The following is a 20,242-nucleotide window of genomic DNA, read 5'->3' as shown; positions in this document are numbered from 1 at the left end:
CGTATGTACCTTCGTGCTAGATTCTCGCTGGTGATGGTGATGCCAATCGCAATCTGATCGCGTAGATTCTTCACCCTAGTGATGAACTTCTCTTCTGCTTCAGACTCAGACAATTTCTCGCTTGTGAGTTGAGTCTCCAGATTCTGAATCCACGTCTGATTCGTGGTCTCGTACTGATTTTTCAAGACCATCCATGCCTCCTCCGATGTGACATGTTGAATTAATGCCATGACAGAATCATTTACACTGCAGACAATAGAACACAGCGCATCTGCATTTCTTCTTGTCCATGCGAGAATCTCATCCGTAGTTGATACTATCTGTTGTCCTTCATTGGCTGGATCCGGTCTCGCAACCGGCTTCACGTCCACCCCAGTAGTAGTATCCCAAAGCTCATATGCACTTAGGATGGTCTTCATCTTGAACTTCCAGAGTGGATAGTTAGAGCCATCCAACTTTCTACTTTCGCCGAACGGTGGGATTTGCAATCTTGCGGGCTAAACCATCTCACTCTGCTCGCAAACAGAAACACACTACCAAATCTTCTTGCTAGAGTCTAGGCTCTGATACCATGTAAGAAAACAATACAATGTCTGTGCTCAGCAGATAACACGATCTCGTATGCAAGAGAGAAGCAGATAGTATGGAGAATCAAAAATTTGATTACTGTAGAACTGATACACTAGATGGCGCTACCTCCCAACCGTGCGCTCCTGTGAAAGAAGCTTCGATGGCGAGCTAGAAACAGTAAAGGACGGAGGTTGGATGCTAAGGAATCAAGGTTGCTGTAGCCAGTGATGAAATGGGCTTCACGAGCTTGCTCTTATATAGCTACCAGTCGTAGTCGATTAGACCCAATTGGATGACTGACCCAATCCGACCAAAACGGTCGACTAGGGATAGGTCCCGAAATAGGCCACCGATCACACGATAGAACCGTGGCGTAAAATAAAGCAACTAACCTACAGTCCCCGTTCGGCCCAGAGCCATCCAAAATCATCTAGGGCTGCAAATAAGCTCCACAACCCGAGAGTGGACTGCCCCAAGAAATGTTCAGTATACCCTCAATGCGGTCAGTCATGGGATGCTTTCCCACACTTGCATGTAGCCTAGTTGGCAATGTGCCAACTCCGTCCAACTATCAGGCCACACATGGCTCCCATCTAGTGTCCAAACTAGGAGCTACCGGATAACCGAGCTACTCAAATTCATTCTCATATGGGAAGGTTACAAGTAGAGTTAGCTGATACCTGCGTAGTTACATAAGAGTGAAGCATTGATATCTAACAAAAATAAGAATTTTGTGCATACTCATAATGGCTTGGATGGGCACCGTAAACAGAGGATTTAAGTCCTCAACAACAACCTTTCTAGTTACACGCGATGGTGGAATTAGAAGCTTACTTACGATGGGACAACCGATGACATGCATGACGTAGAGACTAGTAGCAACAATAATGGCAAGAAGAGCTTCAATAACAGAGATGGCAACAAAGAAGTGATGTTCCTAATTATAAAGGACACCACAATCCAAATGATCGAATTTTTTTGACGTCTTGCACAGCACGAATGTAAATAGTTTGGTTGCTTCCTAGCCGAAAAGGCCTAGGATGTAGCAGATGGATCTCAATGAGACAAACAATTCAAGCAATAGAAGAAACAATTTTCTTCAAAAAGGAATTGTCAATCAACCACAAGAATCAAGGAGTATGAATGCGCTAAATGCAAAGTACTATGTGCAAAGTGTAAAGTGCTATGTGTTGAATGCAAATTTGTGTAAAGTGCTATGTGTGAATGCAAATTCGTATGTACTAATTCAATTTTCTAAAACCAAAATGTATGGTCAGATACTACGATAACAAAATTTAAGTAAAGCATATTCTTAGTCAATACAACTACCTCCCGAATCTAGTTTACATGTGCTTTTTACTTAGACACACTTACACACTCTAGTAACTTTGCAAATAGTATATTTATTTCCATTAAGAATTCATTGAGTAATGATACATAACTTTAAAAATGATTGTAAGCTCTAATCTTCTATAACATAAACTTCTAAAGAGACGTACGCTAGTAATTGGGACTAGGTGCTGTGAAAGATATTTGAGAGACACCCCTTGAGATGACTTAAAATAAGTTAACCCTAATGTCAAGTCATTGTTCGGCTACCTGATAGTATAGCGTGGAACACCATGGTTTGTCTGAGTTTACACTCCCTTGAAAGGGTTCAAAAAATGAGGGGCCCTTGCTTCACATACTCTGTGACTGCAAGTGCCACCAGTCCTAGCATCGCTGCCCGCCCATTCCATGTTTCTGCTTGAGCTGACATTACGCCTCCCGATCTGCTTTCCGTGCTCACCCCCTTGAACATGGGTATCAGCGATGCTGCAGAAATTATCACTCCTGCAAGAATGAACCACTGCACACCACCATCGTTGATTTGAGAGACAAGCCCGTTCCCCGTTGCCGCCTCCACTCCCATGGCCGCTGCAAACCCCAACATGGCCAATCTCCCGTTGATCGTTTCCGGTGCCGGGCCTGAGAAGGAAAACACATCAAAGAAGCTGGTGCTAACCTGGCTCCACCGATTCAAACAAAAATGGAACATGTTAAGCCCGGCAGTGTTCGAAGATACAACTGTAAGCGAGACCCTACTTTACGGTCCGAAAGGAAAGATTAACGTAGCCGCCCTTAAAATCATCGAATCTAAAGCAAAAAGACAGCATAAGCTGACATGGAGCAAGCTGGAAAACGTTACTGTTCCCGCAGCAAGAACGTAACCAACGTACACATCAACGAGACAGTACACGCACGGGACAGCAATAAATGGAAATAAAAAATGTGGAGACAGCTACCTTCTGAGGCTTTACGGCCGGAGCAGGATCCGGTATTTTGATAGAGTCAGGGGGGGACGGTTTAGGCGTTGGATCGGCGTCCGGCTGCAGACCAAAGACATGCGTTACAAAGGGCAGGTACTGGAGCAAGCAAGAACCTCGACTAGCGAGCAAAATAAACCCGACCGATACTATATACGAAGAACGAGCAAAAGTAGGCAAGAAAAAAGAATTTTTTCCTGAGGAGCATATTCTTCTGAAGCAAAAAGCGCATGGGAAGCAGAGAAAGATGGGTGAAAGGAGGAAGAAAAGACGTTACCTGGGGCGGCGTTTGAGAGGCGCGAGGTGCGGAGAGGCGAGAGGGGGAAGAGAGGAGGGAAGGCGAGAAGGTGATGGAGGAAAGGAAGCGGGAGGTGGAAGGGGAGCAAGAGAAGAGAGCGATGGAGGAAGAGGCCATGGGAGCAGAGAGGAAGAAGAGAAATTGCAATGGGTGGTGGAGCTACGGCGGAAGAGCTATTTTATAGAGGAGGAGGATCGTGGAAGCGAGAGTGGCGGCCATCTATGCATGGTCCTCTTGGGGTGATGGGTAAGTGAGGAGTGCTTGCTTCTCCACGTCCCCCTCCCTTTCCTTACAAGCCCCCTCTAGAACCTCCCATGTCTTGGGGCCCCTACCTACCACATTTCTTGGAACTCCAATGCTAGATGTTTCTCCTCAGCTTCTCACCTGTATCAACTATACCCTCTATGACATCGTTGCTCCTTGTGTCAATTGTGCGCCATCTTAGCGCTTCCCCCCTCCCAAGTAGCTCCACATTGCACCACTTGCTCATAATATAGCAAACCCCTAAAAGACCCATTACAAAAACAAAACATATTGGTATAAGCATTGCAATAGGTTCTCAAATTTCTATTAGTCATTATAACCACATCGAAAGAAATGTTTAAAAGAACACCGAAAAACGAACGATAGAAAACTATGGACTTTTATCATCAAAACTCCCCCAAAAAAAAATCGTCAAAAACTCTTGGAGAGCCATTGCTAATAAACAGAGGTTGATACCTTTAGAAAGGGTGGTTTACGTGGATGCCTAAAAAAGTTTTCCCATTTTGGCATGTCATGACCAACTTGACACCATTGACCTGAACTTAGCTCATTGACTGTAGTGTGAACTCAAAGACGAGCACCAGAACTAAATGTTCATATGATGACGTGTGTTGATGGATGACGTGGAGAGCAAATGAGTCTTGCATTGATTGAACTCCGGTCAATCAAGCATGAATGGTGGGTGACGTTGTGATGAGCGCAAGGAGCAATGCAAAAGCTTTTGCATGAATGGTGGGTGAGGCTGTGAGCGCAAGATACGAGCTGTGGTGGGGAGTAGTGATAGCCGTAGTGATGTTGAGGAACCGCCAGGAGAACACTCAATACAAGTTACGAACGAGGATTGATGAATATACATAGTATAACGAAGGAAAAGACGAGGAACTTCAGTACCAATAGAAGGCGTGAGAGTGATACTGTGCCGGAACGTAGTTATGTCGATGCGTTTAACGAAGTTGCTCATAGACTACATTCAAAAGCGATTTCTTAGGAACAGCTATATGATAGAGAAATGATTTAACAGACGAATGAGAACAATTCGATGGATGTAGGAGCAGCAATCCACCTGGTGAATCGATGCTCCGTCATAGTTTGGCCAACCATCAATACACTCTCCAGCAACCCTCTGCCTACACCACCAGGAGGCACATTAACAATGCTTGGAACCTTCAAATCAACCCCGATAGCTCCCACTTTGTTGAGCTCCCTTCTGTCGATTGGAGCAGGCGCATCTGGGCGCATCTGGGGACGCACAGGTTGTAGCTTCAACACCACCAATTACTTCGTCTATGATAGTGGGAAATTTAAAAGATCAAAGGGCAGTCACTCTAAAAGCTTCTAGAAATTGCATGGGTTTGCAAATAACTTTTGGATATCCCTACTTGTGCTCCATGGTCGGTGCTCCTAATGCTCACGTATCCCATGTCGGCATTCTTACTACTCTATAACAATTCGAATTTTGCTCACCTCCATCGCCTTGAACCAAGGCAAGCATCAACGGCTCTCTCATCCCTTTACGCAATCCATTTCCAGCCTCCTTGCTATGCTTTTAGCTATCGCTTCCATCGCCTTTCCCCCATGCAAGAGCCCGATCCCTCCTCCAGTACCTCCACTGATTCCCTTCCCCCTCCTATCTCGCAGCATTAGAAAGCGTAGCTTGGGGAAGTGGGTCTCTAAGATTAGAGAGCCTCGCAAGCAATTGCGCATTTGGCTTGTCTTGCAGGTGGTTGCTGCTCGAGCATTTGACACGGCAAAGTATCCTCAAACAATCCTAGGAAATAAGCCTGAACTACCTCTTGAAGAGCCAACACAGGATAACTCTGGTAGCGCAAGTCCGTCTGCACAAGTGGGAGCATTCTATAAGCTGATGAGCAACACAAACAGAGCTAAGAGAGCGTCTTTAAAATGGTCCATACCTTGAAATTCTTGAACCAAGGCAATCCATTTCCAACCTCCTTGCTATGCTTTTAGCTGTCGCTTCCATCGCCTTCCCCCCATGCAAGAGCCCAACCCCTCCTCCAATACCTCCAATGATTCCCTTCCCCCTCCTATTGCAGCATTAGAAAGCATAACTTGGGGAAGTGGGTCTCTAAGATCAGAGAACCTCGCAAGCGATTGCCCATTTGGCTTGGCTCGCAGGTGGCTGCTGCTCGAGCATTTGACACGGCAGAGTATCCTCGAATAATCCTAGGAGGTAAGCCTCAGCTGCCTCTTGAAGAGCTAACACAAGATGACTCTAGTAGCGCAAGTCCATCTGCACAAGTGGGAGCATTCTATAAGCCGATGAGCAACACAAACAGAGCTAAGAGAGCATCTTTGAAATGGTCCGTACCTTGAAATCCTTGACTAAAGGCAAGCATCAACGGCTCTCTCATCCCTCTACGCAATCCATTTCCAGCCTCCTTGCTATGCTTTTAGCTGTTACTTCCATCACCTTCCCCTCATGCAGGAGCCCAACCCCTCCTCCAATACCTCTAGTGATTCCCTTCCCCCTCCTATCACAGCATTAAAAAGCGTAGCTTGGGGAAGTGGGTCTCTAAGATCAGAGAGCCTCGCAAGCGATTGCGCATTTGGCTTGGCTCACAGGTGGCTGTTGCTCGAGCATTTGACACGGCAGAGTATCCTCGAACAATCCTAGGAGGTAAGCCTCAGCTGCCTCTTGAAGAGCTAACACAGGATGACTCTGGTAGCACAAGTCTGTCTACACAAGTGGGAGCATTCTATAAGCCGATGAGCAACATAAATAGAGCTAAGAGAGTGTCTTTAAAATGGTCCATACCCTAAAATCCTTGAACCAATGCAAGCATTAACGGCTCTCTCATCCCTTACGCAATCCGTTTCCAACCTCCTTGCTATGCTTGTAGCTGTCACTTCCATCACGGTCTTCCCCCCATGCAAGAGCCCAACCCCTCCTCCAGTACCTCTAGTGATTCCCTTCCCCCTCCTAATGCAGCGATCAGAGATCCTTGCAAGCGATTGCGCATTTGGCTTGGCTCGCAGGTGGCTGCTACTCGAGCATTTGACATGGCAGAGTATCCTCGAACAATTCTAGGAGGTAAGCTGCCTCTCGAAGAACCAACACAGAATGACTCTGGTAGCGCAAGTCCGTCTACACAAGTGGGATCATTCTATAAGCGGATGAGCAGCACAAACAATGCTAAGAGAGCGTCTTTAAAATGGTCCATACCTTGAAATCCCAGGCTATTTCATGCACAAGCCTCAGAAAAGGCAATTTGTGAATTGGTAGCTTTGTGCTCTTCTGGTACTTAGGGCTATTATCCTTGCATTGCCATTATGTAGCCTCTACCAAAAGAACATCAAGGATTAGAGGCACTCCTTCTTCTAGCTCCTGTAATTTTCAAGCACACAGTTTCTTTTATTTACTCCAAGACCAGTCGCAGGAGCAATTCAGGAAAACAAGGATTACATCAGTTGAGCGTTCCTTGGAAGACGAGAAGAAGCTTTCTACAAACGCTCATGGAGTGCTAGGAAAAGAAGCCTCTCAAAGCTTAAAAAGCCGTAAAGCCAACTTTAGAAGAATCCAACAGTCCATGGATAATAGCTAACCATGGATGAATGCCACATGGATTTTTATTTTCAAAAAATAGAGAATAAAATGCACACACAAGCTAAAAGCTGAAAAGCCAATAGCCATCTAAAAGAAGAGGTTAAGAATTTTAGAAATTTCTAATAAAAATTTCTTAAAAACTAGAATAGTCACAAAACTCCCACTCAACTCAATCCTAAAGAACTGTCTCTAGGAGAGCCACTGCTAATAAGGCGAAAAAAAATGGGCAGAGCCTTGGTTCTATGCTAAGACAGCCCTAATACAGTTAATCCTAAGTATAACTCAATATATATAATGTATAATATAATATTATGTATATTAGATATTTTATATAATAAATATATTATATTATACCTCTACATATAGATAGGTGTGCATGCGTGCGTGTGTAGAGAGAGAGAGAGAGCGTGCATGTGTGTGTGTATAGAGAGAGAGAGAGAGAGAGCATGTGTGTGAAGGGTGGGGGGGGATTTGGTGCGAATGCTTTGCCCCTCGATCAACATGACATGGCCACTGACACTCATCTAGCTGAATCTCTGAACATATTGAGCGTAGAGCCAATCCAAACAATTTCTATGGTGAAGGGGCTCTTGAAACTTTAAATTTATTTCTTGAAACTAAAGGCATTTTAAGATCCCACCTTGAGACTTAGCGGAGCGGGTCTCTAACTGTCATGGACAGGTCATTGTACTTGTAATAACAAAAGCAAAAGGGAAGAGCATTGCTTATCCTTCTCTTCATTAATTTTCCAAAAGTCTTTTACAACTGTTTTACTTAGATACTCTAGTATCTTTGCAAATAGTATATTTACTTGCATTAAGCATTCATTGTGTAGTGATACATAATTCTAAAACTGATTGTAAGCTTTGTCCTTCTATAGCAACATAAGCTTCTAAAGAGACTTCAAAATCCACACAAAAAAGGAATCTACTTTCTCATTTTGGCTAGTTATTGGGACTAGGTCGTGTGAAAGATATTTGAGAGACCCCTTGAGATGAGCTAAAATAAGTGAAGCCTAATGATTCATTGTTTGGCTAACTGATAATATAGCATGTAACATCACGTTTTGTCTGAGTTTACACTCCCTTGAAAGGGTTCAAAAAATGAGGGACCCTTGCTTCACGTACTTTGTGACTGCAAGTGACACCAATCCTAGCATCGCTGCCCGCCCATTCCATGTTTCTACTTGAGCTGACATTACACCTCCCAATCTGCTTTCTGTGCTCACCCCCTTGAACATGGGTATCAACGATGCTACATAAATTATCACTCCCGCAAGAATGAACCACTGCACACCACCATCGTTGATTTGAGAAACAAGCCCATTCCCTGTTGCCACCTCCACTCCCATGGCCACTACAAACCCCAACATGGCCAACCTCCCATTGATGGTTTTCGGTGCCGGGCCTAAGAAGGAAAACACATCAAAGAAGCTGGTGCTAACTTGGCTCCACCAATTCAAACAAAAATGGAACATGTTAGTCACCCCAAGCTCAGGAGGAGGGGGAGCAAGAGAAGAGGGCGATGGAGGAAGAAGCCATAGGAGCAGAGAGGAAGAAGAGAAATTGCAATGTGTGGTGGAACTATGGCGAAAGAGCTATTTTATAAAGGAGGAGGATCGTGGAAGTGGGAGCGGTCCTCATGGGGTGATGGGTAAATGAGGAGTGCTTGCTTCTCCATGTCCCCATCCTTTTCCCTTACATAACCCCCTCGGCCCCCTTCCTCCACCCTTCCTCGAGAACATCCCATGTCTGGGGGCCCTACCTACCACATTTCTTGGAACTCCAGTGCTAGATATTTCTCCTCAACTTCTCGCCTCTATCATCTCTACGACATCGTTGCTGCTTGTGTCAATTGTGTGCCATCGTAGCGCTTCCCACCCTCCCAAGTAGCTCCACATTGCACCACTTGCTCATAAATATAGCAAACCCCTAAAAGACCCATTACAAAAATAAGGCCAAAAAAAATGTGCAGAGCCGTGGGTCTACACTAAGACAGCTCTAATACAATACGAAACACTAGCTGATTTCTGATGTGTACTAGATGGCATAACGAATCACCCCTCTCAAAACCAATTGATTTGATTGTCAACAAGTCTTAGCCAAACCTAGAAAGAGCACACAACATATTAATTGACCTTAATCCAAATTGCCTTAAACCAACAAATATCCCAAATTTTAATATTATCCGATGGGTTCGTTTATACATATAGCAATCCCCTCCCAAAAAAACTCTCCCCCTCTCTTTTTACTCCCAGGGCTTCCTCTAGTCGCCTTCCTTCCTGCTCACCTTCTTTCATTACCATTACCTGTTGCCTCTAGTCATGCCAACAATTGCCCAACAAAGGCAAAGGCAATCTAGATACCATGTCTTTGCATTTCCTAAATGTTTTTCCCTTGTCTCAATGTTTAATCGTCCCTCATGGTCTTTCACATGACTCATGTTGCTATATTTTCCACTTTCTACTCTTCGCCTCTTCTTTGTAGTTCTCTAGTATCTCAAGTCATGTCTTCTCCACCCATTTATATGAAAGGACCTTGGAGTTACTCATCTCAACACCTAACAAGCTTCCTTATAATAACTCACCAATAAGCTCTAGAACCAATAACCTCAACATCTAACAAGCTTCTCTATATTAACTCACCAATAACCCATAGAACTTATGAAAGCAATTGCTTGCATTGAACCTTCACCTACCAAATCCAAAGGCAATAAGGTTGTGACTAGGAAATCTTTAGCCAACATAATCAAGGACATGAAGCATTTTCCATGGAAGAGAATGTAGGGAATCAAAGATGACAAATGATGGGAGGGCTTCAGCCATAACGGAGTGTGGGGGTTAAAGCTCACTGTGCCTTTACCCCGGTTATGTACAATACTCAAACACATATATAAATGAATGAAAAAGAAGATTAGGGTGTTTTGCACCCACCAAAAACTTATGGCTCTCTGTTTCTCTCTCTCCCTCTTCCGTTCTGCTTCCGTTGAGAGCACTCTCAACTGGTACCAGAGCCCAAGTGATCTAGCTGAGTGTGCGTGAATGCCTGGAAGCTGAGCAGCTCTATGGGAGGAAGGAGAAGCTTTGTGGGAAGCTTTGTTGGTGATTTTACTTGCATCCGAGTGCACTTAGACCTTGAAGGAATCTTTGGGAAAGTCACTTTAGTTTTGCGAAGTGGTTTTGAGAGCTTGTTAAGTGTTCTCAAAGAAAAAGTCCTTTTTTTTTTACTTTTCCCTGTTCCGTTCGACGACAGAGACTTCGTATTGACTTGTAGAGGCAACCATTGTCTACTTTTGGTGTCCATTTCACTTCAGGAGCTTGGAAACACCTTCATTCTTGAATTTGGGATCATTTCGTTGGATTTATGACTCACTGTGTCAGTTTCAACGTTTTTCTGCCCGGGTGTTGGAACTCAAGTTTGGAGCAACCATTTGCAGATCTGTTAGTCTCGGTGGACTCAGGAGGTCCTAAAACTTCTATGTTGCTCATCGTTCCCACTCCGGTGGAGTTTACAAATAGTTCAGTTTCCAAAAACGTTTTTTAGTCCATGTGTTGGACCCAGTGATTGGGACCACGGTTTCCAAAACCGTCTATCCCATTGCATTTCGGATGCCTAAAAACCCCTATCTATCAGTTCTTGCGCGATTCGATTGAGTATTTTCAAAGTTATAGATCTCTGTGTATTTGATTTCGTCTCTTTGTTATGCATTTTTCATTCTAAGGTTTTGAAACCTTAGATTTATGCACATGGTAGTGGATAAGTGTTGATTCCCATTTCTCACTCATCGGTTGGGATTTTTGAGTTCCAATAGAAGAGAGATATTTGCAGATTGTCTTGCTGAGTTCGACAATGGCGCCCATGTTTTGAGGCATCTCAGGTTCTATTTTCAGTAGGGTCATTGCCGTGGGACCATGATTTCTTCAGCATACCTTATGCAGATCACTCTGGTTGCAGTTTGAGCCATGTGCGCTCATTCGTGGTGTGCATTGGGTTGCAGTGGATGATTTATAGGCTATTTGGATGCATTTGATCCTTATTGGATGCACTAATAGGCCCAGATTGCCTTGTGGAATGCTATTTTTTATGGATGCTTTGCACATGGATGCTATTTTATGTTGAGGGACAGCTTTGACACATTGCAGTTGATGCACTGAAAGTGTTATGCTCTCTTGGATGAGATATTGTTGATGTATATGCCCATGGATGGTGTTTATGCTTGAGCCATTTGGCACTTATTGGCATTTTGGATTGCCATTGCAGTTGGCATTTTCTTTTGGGCCAAATTTGCTCATATGGATGCATAGTACATGCACAAGAGTCAGTTGTATCTTTTGATGCTTTGAGTTTTGGTGATATTTCACTCTATTGTGGCATACACATTTGGGTGCACTTGGTATTTGGTGTGATTCTCTCTTGTAGGCACTAGCATTTGGGATTTTGATTTATTTGCATCATGGCATCCTCTTCCATGTCTGAAAAGGAGTTTTTCAGCATTAAAAAGTTTGATGGGACAAACTTTTCTTTGTGGAAAGAACAGATAATGGATGTGCTTATTCAAAAGAAGTAGATAAAACCCTTACAAGGGATTGCAACTAAGCCTACAGCTATGTCCACACATGAATGGAATGAGTTGGATGCATTGGCAAAGTTGACCATTAGACTTCATCTTGGGGAGACAGCTTATTTCACAGTAGTCACTGAAAAGACTACAGAAGCTTTATGGAAAAAGATGTGTGCTACATATGAGAAAGAGACTGCCTCAAACAAAGTCTATCTCATGAAGAGATTGTTTGAGTTGCACATGAAGGAGGGAGTATCCATAGCTTTGCACTTGAATGAATTTAATATCATTTTCAGACAGCTTCAAGCTCAAAAGCTGAATTTCGATGCAGAAATGAGGGCAATATTTCTCTTATACTCATTACCATCCTCATGGGATACTTTCCGTACTGCTATCAGTAACTCTACACCTGGTGGAGTATTGAACTTTGATGATGTGGTTGGTAGCTTGTTGGCTGAGGACATTAGACGGAAGTCAATGGAAGGCAACAAGCAAGATGCAGCCTTAAATGTGCAAAGGGGCAGATCACAGTCCACGGGGAAGTTTCAAGAAAGAGGGAAGTCTCGTAGTAAGTCCAGGGCACAGAACATTGAGTGTCTCTATTGTGGCAAGAAGGGCCACATGAAAAAGGATTGCTACAAGCTTAAAAGAGAGCAAAACGATAAGAAAAAGAATGCAAATTGGGGTGCAAATCAAAAGGAAGAGAGTCCAAGGGAGGACAAAGGAAAAGTGAAGATTGAGGAGATCAATGCAGTCACACATGATAGTGACAATGACATTCTCTTCATGTCTAGTTTATTTGCAGAGTTGCTTACCACTTCAGATGATGCATATTCCCAGGATTGGATTTTGGATTCAGGTGCTTCATTCCATGTTACTCCCCATAGGGAATGATTCTCCACTTATGACAGTGGAAAGACTGGTTGTGTGCATCTTGGAAATGACTATGCATGTGACATAGTGGGAGTAGGTGACATGAAGTTTTCTTTTGCAAATGGGTCTGCATTTATTTTGAAAAATATGAGACATGTGCCTAAGCTAACCAAGAGTCTCATTTCAATGGGTCAACTAGATGATGCTGGTTTTCAGACCATCTTTGGTTCTGGGAGTTGGAAAATTCAGAAGGGCTCTATGCTTTTGGCCAGGGGTGCCAAGTGTGGTACTTTGTATCCCTAACATGTATCAGGGGTGTTTGATCATGTTGTTGCAATAACCGAGCAGCCAAGCACTTCTTTATGGCATTGCCAGTTGTGCCATATGAGCCAAAATGGGATGAAACTCTTATGCCGTTTGGGTTATGTACCGCATTTGAGTTTCTCAGATTTTGAATTTTGTGAGCATTGTCTCTATGGGAAGCATACTAAATCAGCCCATAAAAGAAGGGGAAAGAAAGAGTTTGAAAAGCTTGATTTGGTGCATTCAGACGTATGTGGTCCCATGCCTACATGTTCATTAGGCGGGGTTGAATACTATGTGACATTCATAAATGTTGCAACTAGGAAAGTGTGGGCTTGTGCAAGAGTGATGTGTTCCAAGTATTTCAGAAATGGCTGGCCTTGGTTGAGAATCAGTCAAGTAGAATACTTAAATGCCTATGGACTGCTGACAATGGTGGAGAGTATCGCTCTCATGACTTTCAACATTTCTGTGATACACGTGGGATTAAGAGGGAGCTCACATCCCCTCGTACTCCAGAGCAAAATTCAGTTGCAGAAAAGATGAACCATACCATTCAAGAAAGGTTTCAATCCATGCTTTCCAATGCAAGTCTTTTGGTGGTTTTTGGGCTGAGGCAATGAAGACTGCAATGCATGTGATCAATAGATCACCTGGTAAGAGTTTGGATGGTGGTATTCCTGAAGAGGCTTGGAGTGGCAAGAAGCCCTCTTACTCTCATTTGCATATATTTGGGTATGAGGCATATGCACATGTGCCAATAGAGCTTCGAAAGAAGCTAGATCCTGAGTCTAGGAAATGCATCTTTCTGGATTATGGTGAAAGTGGAGAGAGGGGCTATCATCTTTGGGATCCAGAAGCAAAGAAGATCATATGCAGCCATGATCTAGCCTTCAATGAGAAAAAGTTGCATAAGGCATCCATGAGGAATGTGGAAATGAGGAGAATCACTTTCCAGGACATGAATCCACCTGCATATGTTGATAGACAACAAGCTGTCCATGCACCAAGTGTGTAAGAAATGGTACCACCAAGTACTCCCACAAGTATACAATCAAGGGTAGATGATGGATCATCTATTGGTGGAAATGATGAGCCAAATGTGGCTGATATGCAGGTGGGACAGCATGCTGAAATGCCCTTGAGAAGATCATCTAGAGTGTCTAGACCACCTGATAGGTTTGTTCTAGGGGTAGACTATGTAATGCTTACTGATTGCAGGGAGCTTTCTTGCTACAGAGATGCTATGATGCATGAGGATCAATGCAAGTGGGAGTATGCTATGCAATTAGAGATGAGTTCACTTATGAAGAATAAGACTTGGGACTTGGTTTCTTTGCCACATGGAAAGAAAGCATTGCCATGTAAATGGGTCTACAAGATGAAGCTCACAGGTGATGATGTGCCTAGGTACAAGGCCCGTTTGGTTGCTAAAGGGTTCAAGCAAGAGAGGGGTGTGGACTTTGATGAGATATTCTCTCCAGTTGTGAAGATGACCACACTTAGATGCATGCTTGGACTAGTGGCAACAGAGGATATGGAGCTTATGTAGTTTCTTGCATGGGGATCTGCATGAGGAAATTTACATGGTGCAGCCAGAAGGCTTTGAAGAAAAGGGCAAAGAGCATTTAGTTTGCAAGCTGAAGAAGAGTCTCTATGGTCTTAAGCAAGCGCCTAGAGAATGGTATCAGAAGTTTGATGCTTTCATTCGGTCCCAAGGTTTTAGAAGGAGTGAAATTGATCACTGCCTCTACACTAAAAGGGCTAAGGATAATAGCATGATACTCCTGGCACTATATGTGGATGATATGCTTTTGGCTAGCAAGAATACTTATGAGCTAGATGCATTAAAGGCCAAGTTGCATGAGGCCTTTGCTATGAAGGATTTGGGACTGGCAGGTCATATTCTTGGTATGCGCATCATGCATGATCGGAGTAGGAAACTCCAAAGTTCTAAAACCCTGGGACCGAATGAAAGCATCAAACTTCTAATACCATTCTCTAGGCACTTGCTTAAGACCATAGAGACTCTTCTTCAGCTTGCAAACTAAATGCTCTTTGCCCTTTTCTTCAAAGCCTTCTGGGTGCACCATGTAAATTCCTCATGTAGATCCCCATGCAAGAAAGCTGTCTTGACATCCATCTGCATAAGCTCCATATCCTCTGCTGGCACTAGTCCAAGCATGCATTTCAATATGGAGGGGGGGAAGGCAGTGAATAATCCATTGCCTCCATATGTGAAACTAAGTCATACAGATAGTCCCAAATTAGATGAGGAGAGGGCCATGATGGCTAAGGTTCCTTACGCATCAGCAGTTGGGAGTCTTATGTATGTTATGATAGCTACTAGACCAGACATTGCATTTGTAGTGGGAGTTGTTAGCCGGTATATGGCTAATCGAGGAAAGAGACATTGGGAGGCAGTTAAGTGCATCATGAGGTACATGAAGGGTACCAAGTAGATGTACATCTGCTTTGGTAGAGGAGACATGCATGTACTTGGGTACATAGATTCAGACTATGCAGGGCATGTGGATAGTAGGAGATCCACTTCTAGTTATGTGTTCACCTTTGCAGGTGGTGCAGTGTCGTGGATGTCTCATGCACGGAAGTGCGTTGCTTTGTCTACCACAGAGGCTGAGTACGTTGCAGCCATAGGGGGTTGCAAGGAGGCTATATGGCTTGATCGACTAGTGGGAGATTTGGCATTTCATATAGGTGTACCAACATTGCATAGTGATTCCATGAGTGCTATTCAGCTAGCACGAAATCCGGTCTTTCATGCAAAGACCAAACACATTGAGGTCAGGTACCATTTCATCGGGGAGGTACTTGAGGACAAGCGCATAGAGCTTGTCAAGGTTCATACAGATGATAATCCTACAAATATGCTGACGAAGAGTCTACCTAGTTAGTGGTTTGAGTATTGTCGTGTATTGATGGGAATTGGAGAATATGCTCACTGGTTGTTCTCCCTTAAAGGCACATTGTCCTTTAAGTGGGGGGTTATGGGGGTTAAAGGTCACTGTGCCTTTACCGCGGTTATGTACAATCCTCAGACACATATATAAATGAATGAAAAAGAAGATTAGGGTGTTCTACACCCACCCAAAACTTGTGTGGCTCTCTGTTTCTCTCTCTTCCTCTTCTGTTTTGCTTCCGCACTCTCATGGAGGCCCCGAAAGATAATAGACATGTTTAGCTAATAACTTGGAAGGAGCGGGGACAATCTCTTTCCTTTTTTACTTTACAAAGCCCTTTTAGATTCTAGTTTGAAGGCACCCTGTTTCTTTGTGTCCCTAGCCTTTAATAGCATCTATCAAGTAACTCTTCATGCTCATTTCTTGCATTATATGGGAATGATATATTTGGACATGGGGCCTCCTTCCTCTTCATAGCTTCTATCCAGGTCCCTTTACTCCCTCCATGTTGTGTTTAGATTCAACTCATGTCTCTGACTGTTTACTTACTAGACACCAAACTTGACCTAGTTTCTATCCCTAGTTTGGGAAATGGATGCTTTCCTTTTGTAACCACTATTAATTCACTAGTAGTACTCTTTGCATTAGTCCATTTGGGATTATTAATTTTGAATTAATGACATCTTTTTTAGACAATTTTGTATGTGAAACTTGATTCTCAAGAGTTGCATATGTCCCTTCTTTCCCACTTGTTTTCCATCCAAGTTCTTCCTAAGTATTTGTATCCATTCTAGCTCACTCAAGCAAGGATTACACCTCACCTATGTGGGGCCTTGTCATTGCCCAATTTTTTCATGTCCTACTATTGAAGTAGCTATTTCAAGAATAGGAGATACACTATCTTGAAGACCCATTTCACTAATTTGGGACTAGTGTACTCCCCAAAATGATTACTTTTGAAGAAAAATTGAAAAAAAACAATACTTTAAATAACAAAAAAAGCTCAAGTTAAAGGAAAATTTGAAAGGTTTTTTAGAGGAATTACAAATTAAATTATATAAGGACTTGATGATAAATTACAAGAGATTTATCTATTATGATAGTCCTCTAAATGATGGTGTCAATAAACACCTTAACTTTTAAAAAGCAACTAATAAAATCTTAAAGATGGCGTTAACAAACACCATCTTTAAGGCATGCCACTTAGTATTCTCTAGGTCAAAAGCCACTTGTGTCTCTACTTACTCCATATCGTTGTTGTCAATATAACCAAATTTGTTAAAGACTATCAAGGAATGAGATATTTTTCATTGCAAAGCTTTTAATTGTTTTACAATGGATTCTACTTCATCTATTGGATATGGCCCAAAATGTGTACTTTAATTGATATTATACTAAAAAACCTTGCTAGCTTTGCTCGACAATTTTCTTAGTTCTTCTTTGCAATCATTAGGGAAGATTTGGGGTCTCAAAAGGGCCTCTAATTATTGTTTCCTAATTTTAAGGGGTTAGAGAGGGATTTGAGGTGTATCAATGGGAATGCTAGAACGTGTGGGGCAATGCTATGTAGAGGTGGATGGAGGGTAGGCATGTAAAGAGGCCCTATTGATTGTTCCTCTTACACTAGGGATGACCCAAACCATCTCCCACATTCCCTTAACCCATGCTTAACCCTCCTCCATGTGCACCTTCCCTAGATGAGTCCCAAGTAGCATTAAAATTCCTTGCGAGCCCTTTGGGGCAAATTTTAATTCTCTCCTATCTCTATCTCTAGTCTACTGCTCTAGGGCCAGGTGCCATTCTCTCTCTACTTTTGAATTTTCAAGTTTCCCCCATCTTTCTCTGATCCCCTCCTACTCTCTCTCTCTCTCTCTCTCTCTCTCTCTCTCTCTCTCTCTCTCTCTCTCTCTCTCTCTTCCTCCCTCCCTCCCCCTCTCTCTCTCTCTCTCTCTCTCTCTCTCTCTCTCTCTCTCTGCCCCCCCCTCTACCTACTTTACATGCATACCCACCCTCTCTCTCTCTCTCTCTCTCTCTCTCTCTCTCTCTCTCTCTCTCTCCATCTCTCCCCCCCCCTCTACCTACTCTACATGCATACCCACTCTCTCTCTCTCTCTACCTCCTCCTGTACTTGCCCTTTGCACTATTGTATCGGCTCTGCCTTTGCTAGAGCTACTCTCTCCCTCCAAGTTGCACTGCCCTATGTTGGAGTTTCTCCTATTACAAGCTCTTCAAGCATGGTGAGGAGCAAGGCTAATATTGTGACCTTTTATGTGTTCCACAACACCAAAAATGCATTGGATAAGTGGATCCCTTACACCTACAGCTTGTATGACTAAATAGTCATGAAAGGATCAGCCAAGGGTCCACATAAGCTGCCCAAGACCAAGAGGTGAAATCTTGCATGAATTGAAGAGCCACATCTTAAGGTTTAATTTTTGTAAGATACTGCAATGGATTGCAAAGGTGTAACACGTGTGCATGGGAAAAGACATGCACTTGCATCCATCACTCAATCAATCTAGGTTACCTGCAGTTGTATTCCCTTTGGACTTTGAGGAGTGGGAACTTGTGTCATTCATAGGTAAGTTCATTGCGAGTCATGAGGATTTAGGTAAGAAAATGCATGCTGGGGAGAATTCTTCCACTTTGCAAAAGAAGAGTATTAGTATAATGCAACATACATTACACCAAGGACAACATCAAGTTATGGCTATCTTCAAAGTAGTGCACCACAACTTCAAGACATTGACTGCAGCATTGTGGATGCAAGGACATTGCAATCATATAAGGACACAATAGAAAAGAATGTGGGCATGTCCATGAAGTTCACATTTGGCTCCAAATGGGCAAGGTTGTCTTGGTTTATGCCTGTGCACATTTTTGTCTCTTATTTTTAGAATATACAGATGCATAGAACAAAAACTATGTGGTCATGCAAGTGTGTAGATGAGACTACTGTTGGGTCAACAAACAAAAAAGGGTGAGTTGTTTTATTGTCATGCATGTAAGGACAATGTGGTTATTATGTGGTTATTAGGTACCGAATATCATGCCAAATGTTCTATTTTTCTTTCCAATACAAGCATTGGAAAAACATAAGTGGCCATTTTCTTTCCCTTGACTCTAACGATGATGACAATACATGGGTGAGTTTGTCGACTAATGGAAGCTGCCAAGAATGTCACTGGTACTTTATAATGGGCTCAAGAGGATGTGTGAGAAAACTTTTTACTCATAGAGGATGGCATGTTAGAGTCCTTTAACTTTACCTTAAATGGTGAAACAATGGGTAGGCATGTAGAGAAGTTCATGCATACTGTCAAATTCATTCCTCCTGCAACATTGAGGATAGTAAACAATGTGTTTGGCTAGTGCAGGCATTAAATTTTGGATTTTGAATAAGGGAATTTGGAAGTTATTGCTTCAAGAACTAGAGGCCATAGAAAATTGTGTTATTATTTACGAGAAATATTCTTTTTCTCCTAGCTTCTTTTTGTTTTTGTCTTTATTCCTTGCTTTGTTGAGTCATGATATGAAATAGTCAATGATCTACCATGATGATGACATGTATTTACAACAAAATTGTTTCATTGTTGGGGAGGTCTTATGAGAGGACAAAGACAATGCTTATGTAACCCACTCAATTTGCAATAACAAGCATTGCTTCAAGATACTCTAAGAGACATCATAGAGCGGAGGGGGGAAGCACAAACAACACAAAAGACAGGTGGGAAAAAAACATTAAGTCTTTGTACAATGTATGTACCAACTTTGATAACTTTAGCAATATTTTGAATGAAATTGACAAGTGCCACAGGTGCTTTCATTACAATAGTTGGAAGAAGGCAACTTTGGAAGCTTATCCAATTCAAAAGGATGATGAACCAAACATATTTATACTAAAGGCAAAGATTATAAAGTGGCTTGTTGTTAGATTGACATTATTTTACATGAGAGATTTGTTGCAAAGGTGCAAAAACATGTCAATAAGGGAAGCTCAACAATCGAGTACTTATGATGTTCAAATTATTTTGTTTCTTTCTTGTTCTAGTTATTGTATTTACTTGTGGATGAGCTATTACACAATTAAGCCAAATATGGCATAAATGAAGGCATTGGAAAATATTAAATATGACCTTTAGCATCTAGACAGAGACGATTTCTTTTCACCTTTGGTTTTGAGTATGGGCAATGAGGTTGTGCTTTGAGGGAGGTTTCTTAAGAAAATTCAAGGTGGGTACCATTGCTTTACCCCTAAGAAGGGGGACATCAAACCCTCAAAGATCACACACACACACACACACACACACACACACACATTTAAAGAGTGTGCACATGCATGCCCAAGTATTCACACATGCGTATGCATGCATGCATGTATGTATGCACGTATGTACGTCTATGCATGTGCATGTGTACATGCACATGCATGCATGTGCGCACGTGGGTGTGTGTAAGAGGAGTGCATGGGTAGTGTTTTGGCTAAGCATGCGAGGAGCCAACGAGGTGCAAGTATGTGGATTTGAGGATGAGGACCCAATCCATATGTTTTTATAAGAACACACATGGGTGAAGTGTGTGG

At 42.7% G+C, this 20,242-nt stretch overlaps 1 protein-coding gene across 1 annotated transcript; it reads right to left on the bottom strand.

Moving 5' to 3' along the window:
- Positions 1-2,196: 2,196 nt before the first annotated feature.
- Positions 2,197-3,348, bottom strand: LOC147895486 (early light-induced protein, chloroplastic-like). Its single transcript, XM_087383526.1, has 3 exons — positions 3,154-3,348; positions 2,856-2,939; positions 2,197-2,575 (listed from the first exon to the last, which is right to left on the bottom strand). Exons 1-3 carry the CDS (start codon positions 3,289-3,291, stop codon positions 2,228-2,230), a joined length of 570 nt encoding a protein of 189 aa, XP_087239652.1. The 5' UTR covers positions 3,292-3,348; the 3' UTR covers positions 2,197-2,227.
- Between the last annotated feature and the right edge of the window lie 16,894 nt (positions 3,349-20,242).

The sequence above is a fragment of the Dipteris shenzhenensis genome, chromosome 13 (assembly GCF_047967505.1).
Source record: "Dipteris shenzhenensis isolate YYH24624 ecotype China chromosome 13, Dip_SZ_1.0, whole genome shotgun sequence".
Taxonomy (NCBI): Eukaryota; Viridiplantae; Streptophyta; class Polypodiopsida; order Gleicheniales; family Dipteridaceae; genus Dipteris; species Dipteris shenzhenensis.
This window is presented reverse-complemented; position numbering and strand designations above follow the sequence as displayed.

Bases quoted from the DNA above. Each gene is read 5' to 3' on its own strand.
- LOC147895486 (XM_087383526.1), bottom strand. From the start codon at position 3,291: ATGGCCTCTTCCTCCATCGCTCTCTTCTCTTGCTCCCCTTCCACCTCC. The intron at 2,940-3,153 runs GTAACGTCTTTT...TTTGGTCTGCAG, and splicing joins CCTCTCAAACGCCGCCCCAG to CCGGACGCCGATCCAACGCC. The intron at 2,576-2,855 runs GTAGCTGTCTCC...CGGTGGAGCCAG, and splicing joins CGGCCGTAAAGCCTCAGAAG to GTTAGCACCAGCTTCTTTGA.